This window comes from Bos taurus, chromosome 23, assembly GCF_002263795.3.
Source record: "Bos taurus isolate L1 Dominette 01449 registration number 42190680 breed Hereford chromosome 23, ARS-UCD2.0, whole genome shotgun sequence".
NCBI lineage: Eukaryota > Metazoa > Chordata > Mammalia > Artiodactyla > Bovidae > Bos > Bos taurus.
The window spans coordinates 16,870,172-16,890,068 of record NC_037350.1 but is presented as its reverse complement, the minus strand read 5'-3'; the positions used below and the strand labels follow the sequence as shown (position 1 = coordinate 16,890,068).

General features: G+C 57.3%; 1 protein-coding gene across 1 annotated transcript in view; it reads right to left on the bottom strand.

Moving 5' to 3' along the window:
• Positions 1-692: 692 nt before the first annotated feature.
• Positions 693-19,897, bottom strand: part of TTBK1 (tau tubulin kinase 1) — a 42,352-nt gene continuing 23,147 nt past the window's right edge. The window contains exons 14-15 of the mRNA XM_024983980.2: positions 4,755-6,304; positions 693-4,033 (exon numbers count right to left, since the gene is read on the bottom strand). Coding sequence (XP_024839748.1) covers positions 3,643-4,033; positions 4,755-6,304 — 1,941 coding nt within the window. The 3' untranslated portion in view covers positions 693-3,642. The remainder of the gene's footprint in view (positions 4,034-4,754; positions 6,305-19,897) is intronic.

The window sequence follows — 19,897 nt, the reverse complement described above, 5'->3', positions numbered from 1 at the left end:
TCACTGCAAATATGTATGGTAAAGTGGAATTAATAAAGACTATAAATGGTCTTATCAGGTTTCTATATCAAATGAGTTGATGCTGATCTAATGGGATGTCAGTTTTCAGAACTTTCTGGCTTTTGGAATTGCAGATGAGGCTTTGTGGAGCTCAAAGGATGCTGCCATGAATTACTTAGGACATATATATAATTTTGTGAGTTTACAGGTATATCCTTAAAGATACATTTATAGGAGTGGAGATGCTGGGTCAGAGGCTCTGTTCATTTGTGATTTTCATAGATTTTGCTAGAATAATGACCATTATTCTTCTTTGCCTATAAGCTGCTGTACTTTCTGGTTTTCCAAACACTTGTGCTTTTGTCTGTTAAACTTGGGGGCAATGAAAATTCTTCCCCCCTCCCTCTCTGCACAAAGCTAGACTTAAAAGTCTCTTGGAGCCAGGGGAGCAGAGAGAGCCCGAGCTTTGCTATCAGAGACAGCAGGGCCATTCCCTTCCACCCGTGTGACCCTGCCCAAATCACCTGTATGCACCCTGAGCTTCCGTGTCCTCTTCTGTAGACAACCAACCTCCAGGACAGTCCCTCCTCACATTCCCACCAGTCTGCTCTCTCCCCTCTGCCTACTCCCAGCCCCAAGGCCTGGGCTTTGTCCTATCCCCCAAAGGAAAAAGAGTCCAAGCCAACAGAAAGAAAGGTCCACAGGCTTTTTAATGGTGTGATGGCTACTTCCCTTCCGAGACCCGATCTAATCATGACAGCGGCTTCCAGGGTGCTGGGGTGGGGATGGACAGGTGCAAGGTGGGCAGAGGCCATGCAGTGACTAGGAGGGGTGGAGAGGGTGTTACATTCTGTTTGGCATGTAAACATTCTTCAGTAGCTTCCCCAGGGAGGGGAAGGGCAACTCCCTGCCCCTCACCCCATGCTCACCAGGGCTGATTCCCCCTGACCCCACCCCAGCTGAGAAGACTGTGCAAGCCAGGCCCCTGCGAGGAGCTGGGAAGGGGGCAGCCCACATATTGGGGGCACAGCTCCTCACCTGCACCCTCTTCGTGCACAGTGCGCTGGGGAGGGGAGGCATGTTCTGGGGTGAGCAGACCTGCATCTGAGCCAGTGACACAGGCTGTGGCGATGGGGAAATGCTGGAGGGTGTGGTGGTGGTGTGACACTCTTTTATAGAGAAGGGGCTCAGGACTGGGAGGGCTTGGTGGGCAGGAATGGGTGCCCAAGCGGGAGGAGACTGCAGTGGGAGGTGGGGGCACTGGAAGGTGTGTTTTCCTCTGCCCTAGACCCTTCCGAGGGGGGCGGGGAGGGGCAGAGTCAGTACCCTAGCTCCCCCACACACTTGCCCCATCCCCTCCTCCCCTACCTCGGTGACATTCAATGACGCAGAGGCCTGAGGTCAGTTGGGAGCCCTAGGGAGGTCCGGAATCCCAAGGGCAGACAGGGTTTTGTGTCTCTGCCCAGCTCGAGTGCTGGGTGAAGCTAGAGTGTGGGATGGGTTTGGGGCTCTCTCAGGCCGCCCCCTTTTTCCTCCCAACACCAAACCAGGGTGTTGTTGGTCCTGGGGCAGGGGTGAGGCTGGGGGGCCCTACATTCACGGTTCGGTTGGTGGCAAGGAGCAGGCCCAGGACCTGGGCACCAGGGGTCATGCCCTGGTCCCCACCTGGCACGAGCTGATTGTCATTCGAAGAAGCTCTAGGTAGGAAGGCGTGGCCCCTCCTCCACCCCCTCTGCTGGACCCAGAGGGCAGTAGAGGCCTTGGGATGGGTCTCGGGTTGACAAAGAGGGCTCTGTCTGGAGAGGTTTCCTGAGTGTTCTGGGAGCTTCTGCGTCAGTGAAGGGTGAACCTTGAAGGCCATTCACCCTGGAGTCCTCCCCTGGGCTGGTCTGCAGAGAAGCCACCACCTTGGCATAGAAGCAGCAGCCCAAGCCTGCCAACACTCCATCAGGGGCTTCAGCTGGTGCCACCAGGCTTCTCTCGGGGCCGATTTCCTCACGGGCATCCTTCTAAGTGATGGAGGCTGGATGCTGCCAGACCACTAGGGCAGGCTGGGGCCTTTATTCCTCTTCCCCGGGTTGTCTTGCCCTGCTCTCTGTGACCCAGGGAAGAACAGAGGGGCCATGCCAGAGGACAGAAGCTGTGGGTGCCGAGGATGGAGGAAGAACGCAGGGGACCTGTCCCAAATGGGCAGGGTTGACTATCCCCTCTGCAGCCCCTTGGCCCATATGTAGGCAGTTGAGGCTGATGATGAGTGGGGATGAGCTATGCAGGAGCCAGACCCAGGAGGAGGCCCCATATCCATTCATGGAGCAGCGTAGGCCTCGCCCTCTGCAGGGACTGCTCAGCTGCATGGGCTGGATTAGGATAAGAGGGGACAGGCTGAAGGGTGAGCTGGAGGTGGAGGGCACTGGGGCTGGACCCATCATAGAAACGTACAGTCCAGAAGTGAGAAGGGCCTTTCTGCCTCGAGTCCAGGGGCCAGCTGTCAGTCTGTCTGCCTATTTCTGCTCTCTCTCCGGCGGGGGAGATGATGGTCTGATCCAGTCCACTCTCCAGAGCCAGGAGGACAGAGAGGGTGATGCAGCCAGAACTGGGTTCCTGAATCTCCAAAGGGCCAGGGCAGAGAAGATGATAACCAGTCATTCTCCACCCCCATTGAATTCAGGAGAGAGAGAAGTTGGCTGAAACTGCAGTAGGCAAGATTGAGGTTAGATGGCAAGAAGGAATTCCTGATGGTGAGGGGTCCTGAGCACTAGATCAGGGGACCACGGGAAGGGGTGAAACATTTTTTAAAGCCCTGCTCCCCCTGCCCCACCCCGCAACTTCCCACTGGGAAACACTTGCCCAGGAAAGCAGCCCCCGCACACTTGATGGTTCCCACACAAACTTAGGGGAAGGGGGTCATTGTACCCTAGAGGTGCGAGGGAGCACCCTTCTCCCATCACCTGCCCACTACTTCCCACAGGGGTGTCAAGGACAGTGCTGACTCTGGGGCAGGTCAGATCTGCCCCCTCACACCTGAGTAGACCAATGGCTCCTAGGTCTCACCTCTCCAACTCCAGTCTGGCAGCTGAGAAGAGGTCTTTCCAACCACCTGAGCTCCCAGGGGATGGTGGGATTAGCCCCTAGTGGGAGGCTGGAGCCTCCATTTCTGGAATTTGAGGCTGCCTTTCCAAAAAGGGGGGCAGTGGGAGGGGGGACTTTGGCTGGAAGAGGGTCAGGAGGAGGGAAAGACGCCGCAGGATGTGTAAGCAGAGTTCCCTAGTGGGGCATGGGGGACAGCAGAGGCCTGGTGGGTGAGCAGGGGTCCCCATTAGTGGAGTCCTTGGTGAAAAGTCGCTGAGCCTTCCCCGGGGCGGAGGGTGAGCCTGTCCCACCTGAAGGGCAGCAGGAGGAGAGGCGGAGAAGGGGAAGGATGGGGAGGCGGGCGCTCCCCCGGGCCCGGTGCCCCGATTGGCAGGGCTGGCGGGTGGTCGCTGCGTGTGCTGGCGCGCGTCCTCGCGGGTGCAGGCGGGAAGCTGGGTGCACGGGTGGCGCGCGTGAGGCGCCTAAGGCTGTGCTGGGAGCTGTTTCAGTGTGGCCGGCTGCGGGTGGGGGGCCGGGGTGAGGGTGGGGGGCCGCAGAGAGCCGCGCGCATCATTATCTGGCCCCCGCCCGACTCTCCGCGACCCCCGCCCGGCCTTTGGTTGCTGCGCGCTGAGTCTGGACTTTCCCTCTGGGTCCTTTCTTGGGGCCCCCCAAAGGGGAGGGGGTGCCTTCAGGCTGCGCCCGGGCCTGCGGGGCGCCCCGGGGTGGGGCGGGCCCAGGGCGGGCCTGGTGCGAAGGGGAGGGGCTCTCTTTTCGGGACAAGGACCGGCTCCGTGGGGACGCGCTGGGATGGTGCGCGGAGGAGGCAGGGAGGCCCGGACTACGCGGAGCTGGGGGCCTGGTGCCGGCTGGGGCTCGCCCGGGGCCCGGGCCTCGGCCGGAGGGCTGTTTGGGACGGAGGTCAGCAGCAATGGCCGTCCCTGGGGGCTTCTGCAGCTGGAGCCTGTGGAAGATGCGAGAGGAGGGTAAAGAAACAAAAGGAGAGACAGTTTCAGAATCTCCCTGGCCACTGAGCCCCGGAGTCGTGCATCCTCAGAGGTGGATGAGCCTGAGGATGAGACCTTAGCAAAGACGATCAAACCGAGGCAAACAAACTGAGGCGTGGTGCCCCGTCCTCCAGGACGGGGCCTCTAAGGGTCACCCTCCCCCACCCCATCCCCCCCACCCCCGACCCGGGCTGCTAACAAAAGAGCTTGCTGCATGCTTTCTCTGATGTTTCATCTTTACATTCTACTGTATTATATACTCGTGCTTATATTAATACGGGTCATGTTTTCTCCCAACTATTCTAGCCTTTATCTTTGAGCCTCAAATGCCCGGTGGCACACCAGAGACTGTATGTGGACCCCAATATCCCCCATCAACCTTTCCCAAGCCTGCCTCCTTGACATCCCTCCAGACACTCCTTTGAGCCCAGTGCCAGGGCTGGGACCCAAGTCAGAAGAGAGACTTGGTTGGGGAGGTGTCGCTGAATTATCAGTATCCCTTGCCTCCAGAAAAGCCTCCCCTGGAGAAAGCCTCTGCCACCCCCCCACCCCCCTCACCGCCCTCCACCCCCCACCCCCCCACCGCCCTCCACCCCCCACCCCCCCCACCGCCCTCCACCCCCCCACCGCCCTCCACCCCCCCCACCCCCGCCCCGGGGACTGGCAGCGGTTTCTCACCTGCTGGTGATGGCTGTGTCAGATGCTGGGGCCGCACCTTGGGGTCTGTCGGGGGGCTGCTGGGCTGTGGCAGGCGTGGGCATGCGGACGCTAATGGGGCGGGGGATCCGGCTCCGGGTGGCAGCTGCCCGCCCGGCTTTCTTGGGCACTGCAGGCTCGGAGGCAGGCGTGTCCTCCTCGGAGCCTGTGCCTGAGAGAGTCTCAGAGGCACGGCGTTGCTCCTCGCTGGAAGAAGACGAGGCCCCAGAGGCCAGGCGCAGTAGCAGGCGGCCCTGCCTCTTTTCCATCACCAGCCGTGCCAGGTCTTGCTGCGGTCGGGCCCTCTTGCCCCACCGCTCTTTGGCCGACAGTGAGCCAGAGGGCTCCGAGCCTGTGTCCTCCTCAGACAGCAGGACAGGGATTCGGCTCCTGGGGCGAGGGCCTGGCACAGCGTGGCGACTAGGAGAGATGGTGGCCAGTTTTTCGGGGCCTGGCTCCAGCAGGGACACGGGGGCAGGCCCATCAGCCAGGGCTGGGCCGTTGGGCAGTGAGTCTGCGGTCACCTCCAAGGGGCCACTCCCCGGGGGTGCTGACGGGACACAGCTCTCCAGCCCTGACAGGGCAATGCCGTTCTCCAGGTGTGCGGAGGCCCCTTCCTCCGCCACCCTCCCATCAGAGGTCACCTCCAGGCCCAGCTCACCCCCAGAGCTGAGCTCCTCAGACCGGGAGGCTTGTCCACCGGAAGACATGACATTGAGGTGGGTTTTCTCCGCAATGTGCACAAAGGTCCTCTCAACTTTGGTGAAGGGTGAGGAGGTGACTGCCGCTCCCCCTGCCCCCATGGCCACTGCTCCTGTCCCCGGCCCTGCCCCAGGCCCGGGGGGCTTGGGCTCGGACTTGAGGACGGAGGACAGGGTGCCTGGCTCCGACACATCCAGCTGGCTGCCAGTGGGCTGGGGCCGCTCCTGCTGTGGGGTGAGGACGGCCATAGTGCCCAGGTCGGGGTCGGGGGCCAGGTCGGCAGTGACGGGCGACTTCTTCATGTCACCAGGGGAGACGAGCACCAGCGTTTTGGAGCCCTCCTCAGGCTCTAGGTCCCCGTCAGCCATCGAGGCCCGGCCCCTGGACTCTTTCTGGTCGTCAGCCAGCAGCGTGGAAGGCGCACCCTCCTGGCTCCGGTCTGTGCTCCTCTCGCTGCCCTCACTGCTGGAGCCGCTGTGTGGCCCCAGAACCTCCCCCAGGGCCACTGCCTCCTCCTCCTCCTCCTCCTCCTCCTCATCTTCCTCCTCCTCATCCTCTTCTTCCTCCTCCTCTTCCTCCTCTTCTTCCTCTTCCTCCTCCTCCTCCTCCTCCTCTTCCTCCTTCCCATTTGTTTGAGGCTGAGCAGGAGCCAGTGGGACCTGGGGGGGTGTGAGTAGCATGTGCGAGAAGCCCACCCTCCGGACCCTGTTGAGCAGCCGAGCCCGTTCTCGGTAATCGGAGAGATCCTTCTTGAAGTCCTGGTAGGGCAGGCTCAGGGGCACAGCTCGTGGGAGACCGTTCACCTCAAACGGGGGTGCCACAGAGAATACCTGCAAGGGGCATACACAGGGACCCACTGAGGTCACTGCCCTGCTCCTGGGCCTGACTGCACCCCCAGTCTTGGAGGCCCACCAGAGTGTGAGTTCCACTAGAGCAGGCACGGAGGCTTGTTTTGTTCATTGTTCCATCCCCGGAGCCTAGGCTGGTCCCTGGGACCTAGTAGCTGCTCAATAAATCTCTGATGATTGTTTCCATGCTCCAGGTCCCCTGGAAGTCCCAGGCCTTTATCCCGGTGGCTTTTCCATCTCCCAGTCTCCCCTTTACCCCTACTCCTCTCCTGTATCCTACGTGTACCCTGAAACCCAGAGCCAACTGTAGTTAAGTCAACAGAAGAAAATGACAACTGCAAGCTATCATAGCCACCATATAGATCAACCCTTCCTTAGGTCCAGAGAGGAGCAGCAAATGTCTGGGTTGCCCTCACTGCCTCCTCACAGAGTATAGTTCCTCTGTAGCCAGGGAGTTGGCTGCAGGGCCACCAGAACCTGTCCGGGCAAAGTTTGGGCCATCCTCCACCCTGTGAAGTACAGGCTGGGTCCCTGGAGCTCCAGCTCTGTTCCCACCTGCCTGTCAGCCAGGAAGTTTTCAGCCCTCTGTAGGTGCATTTTGAGTCTACACTTCTCCAGAAAGTCACAGCCAGCCTATGAAAGACAGTTCCTTTTCACTTGATTACTTGTGTCCCTTGGAAGTTTTGGGCAGAGTCCTTGGCCATGCGATGGCATGTTCTTGGTTTTCTAGACTCTTACCACATCTCCCCTGAGCCTTCTTCCTTCCAGACTCAAAAGACCTGAGCATCTTACCAGGGCCTCCACTGCTATGTCTTCTCTAGCTCCACCCTTGTCAATCACACACATCCCTGGGCACCCACACAGCACCAGGCCCCATCAGGGCTGACATGGCTTTGTTCCTGGGGGGATGGTACTGACTTTGTTAGCCTTTTGAACACACAGGGCTTCTGTTTTCTGAAACACAGCCCTTGCAGACCCAAAGCCCTGGATGGGCTCCAACACCTTCAGGGGCCATCCAGACTCTCAGGGAGTCCTGCCAGGCATTCCTCTTGAACATCTGTGTCTGCTGTCCTATCCCCATGGGCACAGCCCTGTCCTGCCTGGTGGTTCCCCAGCCACGGGCCTGATTTTTTTTTTTTTTTCCATTCTACATTGCTCATCCGTTCTTCCTACAGCTGCCCAAGTGATCTTCCTGAAACTTAAATCGGATCTCATTTCCCCTTGTTTCAAACCTGCAGAAACCTATGGTGGGCCCCACAGCCCTCTGGAGATAGTCCCAATCCTTGGCTTGGCATATGAGCATCCTCACTCCTCCCCACCTCTCCCTACCTCACCCCACCCCAGCCCAGCCCATGATCTGGCTCCTACCTTCTGCTCCAACCTCACTTTGCTCCCCTGCTTACATTCCAGCAGCTCTCAAAATGCAGTTTTCTCGTACTTCTGATCCTTCCCTAGGCAGCTTCCTCTGCCCAGGGGTCCATCCCTCTCTCTCTACTGACATAACAAATTCCTCGTCTTCTTCCAGCACCCAGCTCAAACAGCTCATTTGCCCAAAATCCTTTTGTCCACCCACCAAGCAGACTTCACCACTCTCCTTATTTTCCCACATCCCTCCTTCACAGAACTTTCCACCCTCTATTTCACAGGCACACCTTTACATGGTTCTCTCTCCTGATAAATGGTGAGCCTCCTAAGGGTTTTGCATTCATGCATACATGTGTAAGTCCTTGAATGTCTATTGTCTTGGTCACTGTGTTAGAGGCTGTAAATTTGTGGATCAACAAGACAGACCTGGTCCTTGTTTTCATGGAGTGTGCAGTCTCTAGATTAGGAAGTGAGATGGGGATAATACATACTCCACAAAGGCTGTGACCAGAAACAAGGTCATATAAGCAGTGGATCTGGCTTATAGCAGTGGATTGATAAATGTTAGCTCCCTCTCAACCCCATCCCACCCCCGCCTCCTACCCCCTGCTCTGGCTTACCCTAGTTTGAAGATCATTACCTCCCTCCTCAATCCCAGAAACTCCTGGATGCCATACCTATGGAGGCAGGGAAAGAAGAGGCTCTCCAGCTGAGGTCTCTTTGCTCAACCCATAGGCAGGTGGAGGAGAAGGAATCCACAAGGCCAAGATTTTGCTCAAGGCTGTGCCTTCTCCCCTCCTTAACTGTCATAACCTTCCTCGTGCAAGACAAGATAGTGTCAGACATCAGACAGGACCCCAGCACACTCCAGAGTGTGTTCTGATTATGTGTTTCTCCTGTCTGGCTCAGAACCCACCCACCCAGTATCAGATACATCCTACTCAGCAGGGGTACCCTTCAACCCCACCAAACCACTCTTTCTCAGCAGAATCTCAGCCTATTTTCCTGCCCATCTCTGACTCTTTGGGCATCCCTGTTAGAACGATCTTTGCCCCTGCCATCTGGCCAGTTCTTGGATCTCTCTGGAAAAGCCCCATCCAAAGGATGGATCCTCTGCTCACAGTGCCCACGTTAGATGCTCATAGGTGGAATCCTCTCCCCTTCCGTCTCAAAGCCCTCCCCTTCCATTACATGGGAGGGATGAGGGATCCCCACTGGAAATCAGGCATCACTGATAATATCAGACTAGGAAACTGAGGCCTAGAGAGAGGCATCAATAGGCCTGAGTCACAGAGGCACACCAGTCAGGCCAGCCCAGAACTCAGAATTCTTTCCACTGCCTTAGTGGCCTCTCACCATCCCAAGTGGCGAAACTCAGGACCCTCTGCCCTTCAGCAGAGCCGTGAACCTCAGAGAAGACACAGATTTACCCTAAGGGTCACCCTGGCCTGGGCATGCTTGGTTTTCTGTTTCAGAGCCCCTTCCCATCTGGCTCCAACTTGGGGAGCACCAGGCCTGGAGGCACCCCTCCTCCTCCTCGAGAGCAGGAAGCCCTCCCTCACCCTTTCTGGCCTCTCCTGGATGCCTAAGTCCAGTGAGTATTCACCTGTTCACCCGGGTGATCCTGTGCCCTTTCAATCAGCCAGCGATCCCTGGGCAGCCCCTGTGTGCTTGGCCCTCCAGGCCTGAGGACACCACGGGAGGGGCACAGCAGTGACACTCCCCTGTTCTGCCTCAGAGGGAAGAGACAGTGCTGGCTGTCAGCAAGGGGAAGCCAGCGTCCGGGGCAGCCCACACCTTCCTGCTCCCTTCTCAGGGCAGGAACATGGTATGACTTCAATTTGCTTTCTATGGTTCTCCAGCCTGCTTGGCATAGCGGTATTTGGGGATGCTTTTTAAAAATACAGAGCCCTAAGTCCTACTCCGCAGATTCTGCTAGGTCAGAGATAGGCCCAGAAATCTGTTTCACAGCTCCCTGGTGACTCGGATGGAGTTGGGCCAAAGGCAGATGCGGTGAGGGTGTGGGAGGAGGGGAGGCAGAGAATGAAAGCCTCAGCCCTCCCCCTTTGTCCGCTGAGCCCCGAGCAGAGGCATGTGGCCTTGTCAGCTTCAGAGCTCAGCCCAAGTCCATGTTTACTCCAGTCAGCCGGAAAAGTGAACAGAGGCAGACGGACCAGACTCCAAACTGACCCTGCCGCCAGCAAAACCAGGCTCTCCTCAGCCTTGACTCCCCTACTATTGACACTGGAGACAGGTTACTCCCCACACCCCCATCCGCACACAGCACCCATTGAGCAACTCTCTGACCTGGACCCAGGCCAAGCCCAGACTCATCAGTCCACAGTCCCAAGGTCAAAGAAGGCGGGCTGCCCGGGGACAAGAGGACTATGAGCTCCGACACCCCCGCCACTGCCCAGTGGGGAGGGCTTTGTGCCTCTCACAGCAGTGCCCCCCAGCCCCAGAGCAGCTGCCCAGCACATACCTCCTCGCCCCCGCCACAGGAACCCCCACTCCCATTGCCATAACTGCCTAGACTGACAGAGATGAGAGGTCAGCAGGGTACCTCCTCTGCTGGACTCTACCTTTCCCAGAGTCTTTGCCCATCTCTCTGGGTCTCTACACTCAAACCACATCTGCCAGGCCAAGAGCCCTCCCTCTGCTCTTCACCCCCCATCCAGGGGTGCCACCCACACCTGGCACCCTGGCCCATGGCAGTCATCTGGGTGAAAGGGGTAAGATGACCTGGGAAGACAGCTGCTACCCTAAGTCTCTACAGATCCTCATACACTTGACCCCAGATCTCAGTGCCCGCCCCGGCTGCCCCAGGGCAAAGACCTCTCAGTGCCCTGGGGGGTCAAAAAACGCAGCTGTAGCTTGCCCTTTCTCACCACCACACTTGCTTTAGGCCCCAAGGGGAAACATATTAGTATCTTCCTCTTTTGGCGCTATGGCTGCAGGCCTGTGGGGGTGGGGTGGGGGACAGTGAGACGGTGAGCCCCCTTCCCCTTTGACTCCCTCTCTCTGCAATCTCTACAGTCTCTGCGACCCTCTTCTTTGGGTCCACCCTCTCCTTGACCTAGTTCTCCCTCAACAGGCATTCTAGCCCTGAGTTCCCTGGGTTCTGCACAATCCAATCTCTCACTGATTCCCCTCAACAGACCATTCTCCCCCAGGCCGGGGTTCCTTCAGATCCCGCCATCAGGGCAGGGGACAGGGAGCAGGAGAAGGCTCCCTGAGGTCTCCTCACAGGGTTCTCTGCTATTCTGGCTTCCCACCCCCACCACACACTTGGCCATAATTGTCTGATCCACCGACAACTGATTATCACCTTCCGGCTCCCCATCCCCCCTCCAGCAAGCTGGCCATTTCCAGTCAGGCCAGAGACCAGAGTCCACCCGCAAAGCCCTCCTCGGGATGAAAGAAGACCGCCAGCCAGCCACAGCAGTTAAGTGTTGCTCAAGTCCAACTAGGTTGAAACTTCCTAGGGTCCCCTCCCTCTCCCTACTTTGGCCTGTCTTAGCTGCTGGCTAACGTAGGAGTGGGGCTGGATCCACTGATCTGAAATTTGCCATCCCCCATCCACCACCCCATCTCTGATTCGGCAAAAGACTAGCCCCTGGCCTCTGCGCAGTCCTGCGACCCCAGAAGTGGTGGGTTAGAAAGGAGGAGGAGGAAAGAAAGCAGGCGAGGCGCAGGTTCCTGGAAGGCGTCTTTAATCAGAATTTGGTAGTACACAAGCTCTCCGGATTGTCTGCATTAACATACAGGGACTTTAAAAGGCACAAGATCCCTTGCACAGCGACACCTGACGGCGGGGCGCCCCCCACCCCCGCCCTGCGTGGCCGTGTGCGCGGGGGTGCAGAGTCCGTGTCCTACCCCCTCCCCCCAACCCCGGCGGCGCCGCGCGTGTGCGTGTCGGTTTCAAGTGTTGGATTTGTACAGTACTCGCAGTCTAGGGGCAGGGGCTCAGTGCATGCTCTTCTACCTGGGCCCTGGAGGGTGGGGGGGGGGGGGGCCCTGACGCCACTCTGTACACTGAGGACACACCCCGGAGAGAGAGAAAGGGAAAAAAAAAAAAGCGTCCCATCTTCGCGCGTGTGTGGTTTTGAAGTTTTTCGTGCATGCTTATGGCTGGCCAGGGTCGGGAAATAGTGCAAGCTTATAGTACAGTATTATTGCAGTACAAAATGGGGGGCGGGGAGTTATGATGGGATGGGGAGGCCCAGGAATAAACAGGCTGGGATTCGGGACCTCCAGGAGGATCCTCTCGCCAACCCCCTTCCCATCCCTGCCTCCCGATGCCGGGAGGGGGCTCCTCGGGCCCCTGGAGGGAAAAGGCTGCGCTGGGCCCTCGGCGAGCTTCCCCATCCCACCAGACAAACCTCCCAGCGGGGCAGGGGCCAGCCCTCTCCTCATTCAATACTGATGGCCACAAGGGCCCAGAACCCCACTCCTCTCCCACCGAAGCCCCTCCAAGTGGCTGGGGGTGGGGGTGGGGAAGGAGTCGACGGAGCAAGTGCAAAGGAAGCAGATGTTGGTCCCTGAGTTTTATTTGCGGGGATGGGGAGAGAGAAGAGCTGGAAGTGGGGGCATGTTTGGGGACCCCCAGGGCCCTCTGTGGTGTAAGTTGGGTGGGGCAGGAGACACGGAGGCTGGGGCTGGGGCCAAAAGGGGGGGGGGGGGTGTTGGGTGGCTCTGAGAGACCTAGGCTCAAAGCTTGGCTCCCCCTCAACTCTGGGCTCTTTGGCATCCAATTGCAAGGCCAATTTATTTGGGGCAGGGAGGGGTAGGGGCAGCCCTGTAGGCGGTGAGGTAACAGGAATCCGGTGTGGGCGACCCGGGCTTTTGAAGCCCGGAATTGGCCAGCTCCCTCTCCCAGCCCTAGTCAGCACCCTGCCCTGGAGCACGGAAGGGCGAGCCTTCACACCCGTCCCGCTCCACCCCGGGCCGGGGACCCGGCGGCCCAGAGCCGGCGGAGGGGAGCCAACTCAACCTTAGCGCGCGGCGGGGCGGGAGGCGGCGGGCGGCTGTGGGGCGAGAACCCGGGAAGGACTTTAGCAGCAGGCAGCTCGGCGGGGAGGGGAAGCAGAGGCTGACGCCCGGGGGCGCCCAGGAGGATTACTCTGGCGACGTGAGCGGCGTGGCTCGAGCTGGGGGACTCGGAGGCCGGGCGGTCGCCTGGTCACGCCGCGTAGCAGCTAGTTAAAAAGACTGGAACGTACATTCGTGGTGCAACGGCCGCGGGGGCGGGGACAAAAGGGAATGTAGGGGATGGGGGTCCCAATACAGTGATAAACCTGCCAGAGGGGCCCGGAAACACGATCCTCGCGCTCTCCCGGGCTGGGCCGCTAGTCTGCTGTCCGGAGAGTGCATGAAGTGTGCGCGCAGCTACTTCATGTGTAGGGGGTGTGTGTGTGTGTAGGGGGTGTGTGTGTGTAGCAGAGAGAGAGCCTGTTAGTCGTGGCAAGGTGAACCCCAGACCCCGCACCCTGACAGCCTGTGCGGGTAAAAGGGAGAGTAGGTGGTGGGACGCACGGCGGAACCAAGTGGAAGCGGAGGTCTCGGAAGGTTTCCATAGTCCTTTGGGCTTCACTGACCCTCCTCCCCACGGCTTCTCAACTCTTCCCTTGAGGGCTGGGGTCGCCGTTCAGGCCCAGGGGCTCCCTAAACTGGGAAGCCCACTGGGTGGTGGGGGAAACCATTGGGGATGTTTGAGGGTTGTTGTCCTCAGTCTAGGAGCCTCTCCCTTAGGGAGAAGGATGCTTTAAAATTTTCAGAGGCTGACCCCACCAGTCCTGGGGGCACCTCTGTCCCTAATAGGAATAATGCAAACTTTGGGGACATGCCCCCCAACTTAAGGAGAGTGATCTGCCACGCTCCTTGTTACCAAGGACTGCCCATGGGGGTGGGCTGATTCCTGCCCTATGGGGTGGAATCCAGTGGAATTTGGGAGTTGGGTGGGGTGGTGTTCAGGCTTTCCTTAGAGGTCTATGCCTCCATCCTCAGGTACCAAATCAACCCGAGCAGGGGATATCGCATTCTCTATGCTTCCATAGCCAGTGACCCCCAGAGCCTACCTATGCATGGTCCTCTCTGATCACCCAATTAGACACACTGCCACGGCTCCTCTGCTCACCCAGTGGCCCAGACCTCCCAACCACTGCCTGGGAAGACAGCACCACCCCTCCCCAGAAAAGGGGACCTAAAGAGGGCAGAGGAGAAATAGCAAAGGAGGGTCCTGGGACTCCCCACAAAGAGGAACACAGGTTTTCCTGGGATTGAAGGGACCTGTCCCTCCTGGCTGGGGGAGCAAGGGTTAATGTACCAGCATGGCTCAGAGATTCCACCATTTCCTCCTTATGCTGGGCAGGGCCATTCCTTTTTTCCCCACAACTGGAATTGCAAAGGAGATGGCTGGGATTGGGATGCTAGAGGTTGTGGTGAGTATTGACTGGTTATTGCTGTGACCCAAGCTGCCTTAAGTGGGTGGGGGTGTCTATTCATTACCGGGAATTTACTAGTGCATTTTTCCAGTGACAGGATCCTAGGATCCTGTCTTACAGAGAAAATACTGGTCCTTTGAGGAGGACCCCACTTAACATGAACAAACCCACTGGCCCACACACACACTTAGGCATACACACCAAGAGCTCACTGACATGTACACACAGCACACACCACACATCCCCACTGGTCGTGAGCTGCCTGTTCTTAAGAAGGCCACCCAGTTTGTGTTCCTGGGGAAGAACACTGTCCCCATTTGAATGCTTACAGTTTTGGATAGACGGGGGTAGGGGGATCCTCAGGCTCAGAGAGTTTGCTCAGAGAGGTTGCAAACTGAGTTCAGGGTCTCTGCTTGTAAACCAATTTTGTTTAGTTCACACAGTGGTTTTTCTTTAAAAAGTTGTTTTTTAAAAAATTAGATGCCAATATTTAAAAATAGATTTCACATTAAAGGTGGAAGATACTGGCAACAGTTGGTTGAGCTGAGGATGGTGGGGGTCCCTTTGTTTACCACAGTCTCCACAAGTGCCCTCTCCCTGACACTGCTTGGCTCCTATTGATGTGAGTTGAGATGAGTTGGTGACACTCATCTCAAATCTCCATGGTCAGTGGTATGGATGCCAGTATCTGCCCTGCCTGTGAGCTTGACCCTAGGGATCCCACCAATGCCACTGAGGACAGGGTTTTAAGCACCTGCTTTCTCGCTGGAACTCTTACTCCACCCACCTAATCCCCAGAGCTGCTCTGGGCATGCTTGGGGCCATGTGGGACTGAGAGGTTGGGGGGTCTCTGGAGAGACAGGGTCCAGCCATTTCAACCAACCCCAGAACTCTGGAGTGACCACCCATCCACCCCCAACTCCATCCCATGCCCAGTGGGATGGAGAAGGAAGGAGAGTCTGATTCATAGATAACTTCCTTCTTCCTCAATAGAGCAAGGAGGGGCCAACCAGTAAGGACAGTAAATAATAAACAGACCATAACACAGACTGAAACACTTTAAAACTCCTATCAAACAAGTCCTCAGTTATTCGGCATTGGCGGGGGGTTTTAATATGCTTTTGTAAATTAGATATTCTGATTAATCCATTTAATGCAGATAATACTGGGATCTACTTCCTAGGCTATTAGGATTAAATGAGTTATTTTTGTAAAGTGCTTAGATCACTGCCTGGCACATGATAAGCTCTGTGTGCCAGTGACTGTTAAATAAAATAAATTAATTAATAATTGGAAGCCACCACTACATGCAGGGTGTGGCTTTAAAGTACAAAAATAGCATCTTCTAATACATAAAGAGTGCTGTTCCTTTTCAAAGCTGACCTCAGGGAGGCTATGCGTTTGCCCCAGGCAGGATATCTTTTCTTGAAACACTCTGGCATCTTCCTTGGGAAACCCTTAAGAAAAAAGCTTGACAACACTCTGGGCTCACAGCTTCCCTGCCCAGCCCAGGACCCAGAGACAAGCAACTGGATTCCAAACCACATGGGGGTCTGCTGAGCTTCACATGAACTTACTTCAGCACACGTGGCTTCAAATAGCCTTAGATGTTCCAAAAGTCAGAGCTACCCTCAAAAGGTAATAATATCAAGACCACTTCCTGGTCTTAAGACCACTTCTGGTTAGCTCAGAGCTTTATGGCTTATAAGACAGTTTCTCCTCCACTACGGAGGGCATATAAAAAGATGTCCCGCAGAGGACAAAATGTTTTGAGTCATGATCTTTAAAGGACACACTCTTTCCCACAATAGTCAGTTCTGGGGTGTGTGTGTTTGAAAAATTCAGCTACTTTGGGAATGCTAAACAGGATTCCCCACCTCCAAAACCTTTGGAAACACTGAAGAAGTGAAAGTGAAAGTCGCTCAGTTGTGTCCGACTCTTTGTGCCCCCATGGACTGTACAGTCCATGGAATTCTCCAAGCCAGAATACTGGAGTGGGTAGCCTTTCCCTTCGCCAGGGGATCTTCCCAACCCAGGGATTGAACCTAGGTCTCCTGCATTGCAGGCGGATTCTTTACCAGCTGAGCCACCAGGGAAGCCCTAATACATGTCTGATGCTAAATCAAGGCTGAAGCTAGTGCCGTCATCTTTGATAGGTCACAAGGCACTTTGGGATCTTAGAGTACCGCAGGGCTCTGGTCATGGTGTGGGAGCTGTGCTCAGGGTCAGGTAGTAGAACCCTCTGGAAGGAAATGCCGGATAACAGAGGGCTTGGTTTCATCTCATCCCAGACAGCGGGGGCCCTGCCCCCAACTGCTGCTGATTGTGGAGTGGCTGGTGGACAGACTCCCCTTCATTTCAGCCCCTGCTGCTTGCCGCCCGCAAGAGAGCATGGAAAGAGGGCCAGAGGAGAGCGAGGAGGGAGGCAGGCAGTGCCAGAAGGCTGGGAGTAGGGCTACTGGCCATCCCACCCCCCAACTTTGTGCTTTGATTTTTCTCTTTTCTTGAAGGGTCTACCCTGACCCCTCCTCTGCCTTCTGCCATCACAGGGCGCAGAGCCACCCAAAACAGCCCAGAGGGCAACAGAGTCTTGGACCTGAGGAGGTTCAAAAATGAGCAGTCAGGATGGCGGTGGGTCCCAGTTTGGCTTCCATTCCCAAACGGGGAGGGTGCTCGTGGCCCAGCTACCCTTAAGCTATCCTTTTGGAGAAAGGAGTGAGGTGGGTATGGGCTTGGCTCACATGGGTGAGCCACCTATGATAACAGTTTGGCTCAGGGCACTGTTCACTGACTGTGGCACCCTTAGGTTGAGGCAGGGGCCCTGAGGCCTCTGCTGGAACCAGAGACAGGAGATGAAGGGAGATGAGTTGGGAGGAAAGCAGACATCAAGTGAAGAAGGAAGGAGAAACAGGAGCCAGGATGATAGTAGGTACATAGGGAACTACCAAGGATTACACAAACATCTTTCTGATTCCCTAAGAGACACACACACACTCACACTCATACACACCCACCTGCACAGAACTGCAGCACTGGGCAACTTCAGTGGGTGCCATTCACATCAGGGGCTATGAAACTGGCACTCCCTAGAATTGTGCAGTGCACAGCCTGAGCATCTATCCATGGCAACCCTGCCACATGCACACATTCTCATACATAACCACACTCATGCTCATAAGTGTACCAGCACAAAGCACACACACAGAGGCAACCTTACTGCAATAAACACTTTGCAGGCCTTCAGGCCTCCTCCTCTCCTTCCCTTCCTGTACTGGCCCTGCCCTTCCTAGAGCCATCTTCACCACTGCCCCACTCCCCAGGGGAACAGAGGTGCTGGATGACATGAGCCGGAGTGAAGACAGAGGACCTTGGGGTCCCTGCAGTGACAGGCTGGGTGCTGAGAAACAGGCAGAAAGCGCAATCTGGCATCCTGATCCCCCTCCCATCTCCTGATCCCCCTCTGATCAGCCTACCCAGTGTTCAGTCTTCACCAAAGCCCCTAGGGACCAAAAAGCTTGGCTGAGCACCCACTGGAAGGAGTCACCCTCTAAGAGGGGCATTGGTGGGACTGCTGCTGTCTGGAATTTGTTCTGAGCTCACAGTTCTCACATCCTTAACAACCACCCTCTCTGCCACTACTACTAGGCAGGGCCCATCACCCCGAGGCCCCAGCTTGCTTTGAGGGGCAGACCCCAGACCCCTCCCTGTGCGTCCCTCCCCAGCTCCTAAGGAGCTGGGCCAGGCAACATATGCCCCAGGGGAGGGGCAGCCTACAGTGGGCTGAGCTCCAGGATTCCTGGGTTGAGATGCAGGAGGGCAGGGCATTGTCCTCCGTGACTGTGGCCTGGGAAGGGCTCACTGAGTCACAGGGCCACTTCCTCCCACGTCACTGAGTACAGAGGCACTTTCCCACCAAACCCCAAAGCTGGCTGGCCATACACTGGGCCACACACCTCGCCCTGCCCAGAGAGACAGACACACAGCGCACCAAAAGGGACCGTCTCCCGGCATCCCCTCCCCAAGAGTGGACCATGCCCAGCCATGCCAAGAGATCACAGATTAAACAGAATAAGCGCCCTCCCAGACTGACTCTGACCCAGCACGCCTCTCCCTGACACCTTAGTTTCCACCGGACTCTGGACCCACTGGTGGCTCCAGCCCAGAGCCCCTGTCCTGTCCCAGAAACTGCACCAACAGCCCCACCCCTCCCTGCACCATTTGGCTGGCACCAAGCAGAGGGAGTCGATGGAGGGGGTGAGGGGTGGGGGGTTACAGTACCTTGGGCCAACGTTATAGGGGCTGTATTGCATGACAGGGAGGGTCGGGGTGTGTGAGTGTGTGATTATTGCGTCCTGGGAAGGAACCACGTCTCTGCCTGCTCCCCACCGACCCCCCCCACCTGCCCCCTCCAGGAGGGGGGGGGGCCCAGCCTAGGTCTTGTGGGTGAAGCGGGCCCACACCTGCTGCAGCTGTGACCGCGAGATGCGGAGCACCGAGGGCACGAGTCTGTGGTTGCCGGCGGCCAGGGGCGCGTGGCGCCGGTGGGGCGCCCGCACGGGGCTGCTCTCCGCCGAGCGGCTGCGCTGAATGAGGGAACCGGAGGAGCTGCCGCCGCCGGGGTGAGGGTAATGCTCGGTCTCCAGCGTGGAGGAGGAGAACACGGAGGACGCCAGTCGTCGCAGGGGGCTGTACCGCGGGAGGGAGTGCCCCGAGAGTCTGTCCTCCTCCAACTGAAAGAGACCAAAAGAGTGGAGGGAAAAGAGGTGTCAGGCACAGACTCGATCGACAGCTCCGTCTCGGGGGCCACCCACCGCTGACAGCCCCTGCGGCGCCGGCGTCGCGGGCAGGTGGGCAGGGTCCGGACCCTCCCGTTCTGCCTCACCACCTAGGCTCCGGCCTCCAACGCCCTTCCCCCGCCTCCTCCTCACACCATGGTCTCCTCCCGGAGACCTTGCTCACTCACCTTCTTCAGGAAGCCTTCCTGGCTTAGCTCTATATAGTTTGGAGTTCCCTCTGGGCTGGGGAAATCCTGCCCCCTCCCCCTGGAAAGACCGTTCTAAAATGTATCGGCATTTGTGCACCATCTGTCTCCCCAGCTGGACTCTGCGCCCTTCATGAGGTCGAGAGAACACCAGGTAAGTGCCCTCTGCGATGACAGCCCTGCCCCCATGCTCAGAGTCTCAGTGACGAGGTGGCAGAAGGGAAGGACTCTGAAGTCCAACTACATGTTTGAATTCCAACTCCACCACTTAATACCTGGGTGACCTCAAGCAAGTTACTTTACTTCATGCCTCAGCTTTCTCATCTGTAAAATGGGAGTAACTACGGTTTCCTAAGACTCTTCTTATGAGGATTAGGTGTTATAATATGCAAAGCCCTTAGAATGGTACTGGCCATGGTGTAAATGCTGTGTCATGTGAGCTGTTTATCACTCTCAAGAATGAAGAAAGAGTTTAGAGGATTGGGGGGTGGAGGAGCCAGTTGAAGTCATTTCTCCCAGGCAGCTTTTCCCTGTCTAAAGTTGAGAGACATGGCAGGGCTTGGCCACCTCACCTGGCCACCCCATGCCCCGCTGCTCTCATGCCCTCAGAGGGAAAAGAGAAAATGGGCTCTGTCCCAGGCATGTGGGGACAGGAACAATGACTTGCTGTCATCTGACCTTGCCCATCCTGACCCCAAGCTCTTCCTGGGACCGAGGCCAGTTTACAAAGCTTTAGGTGGCGCAGTGAGGACTGGCTGGGCCAGCTGCTAAAGGGCTGAGGAGGAG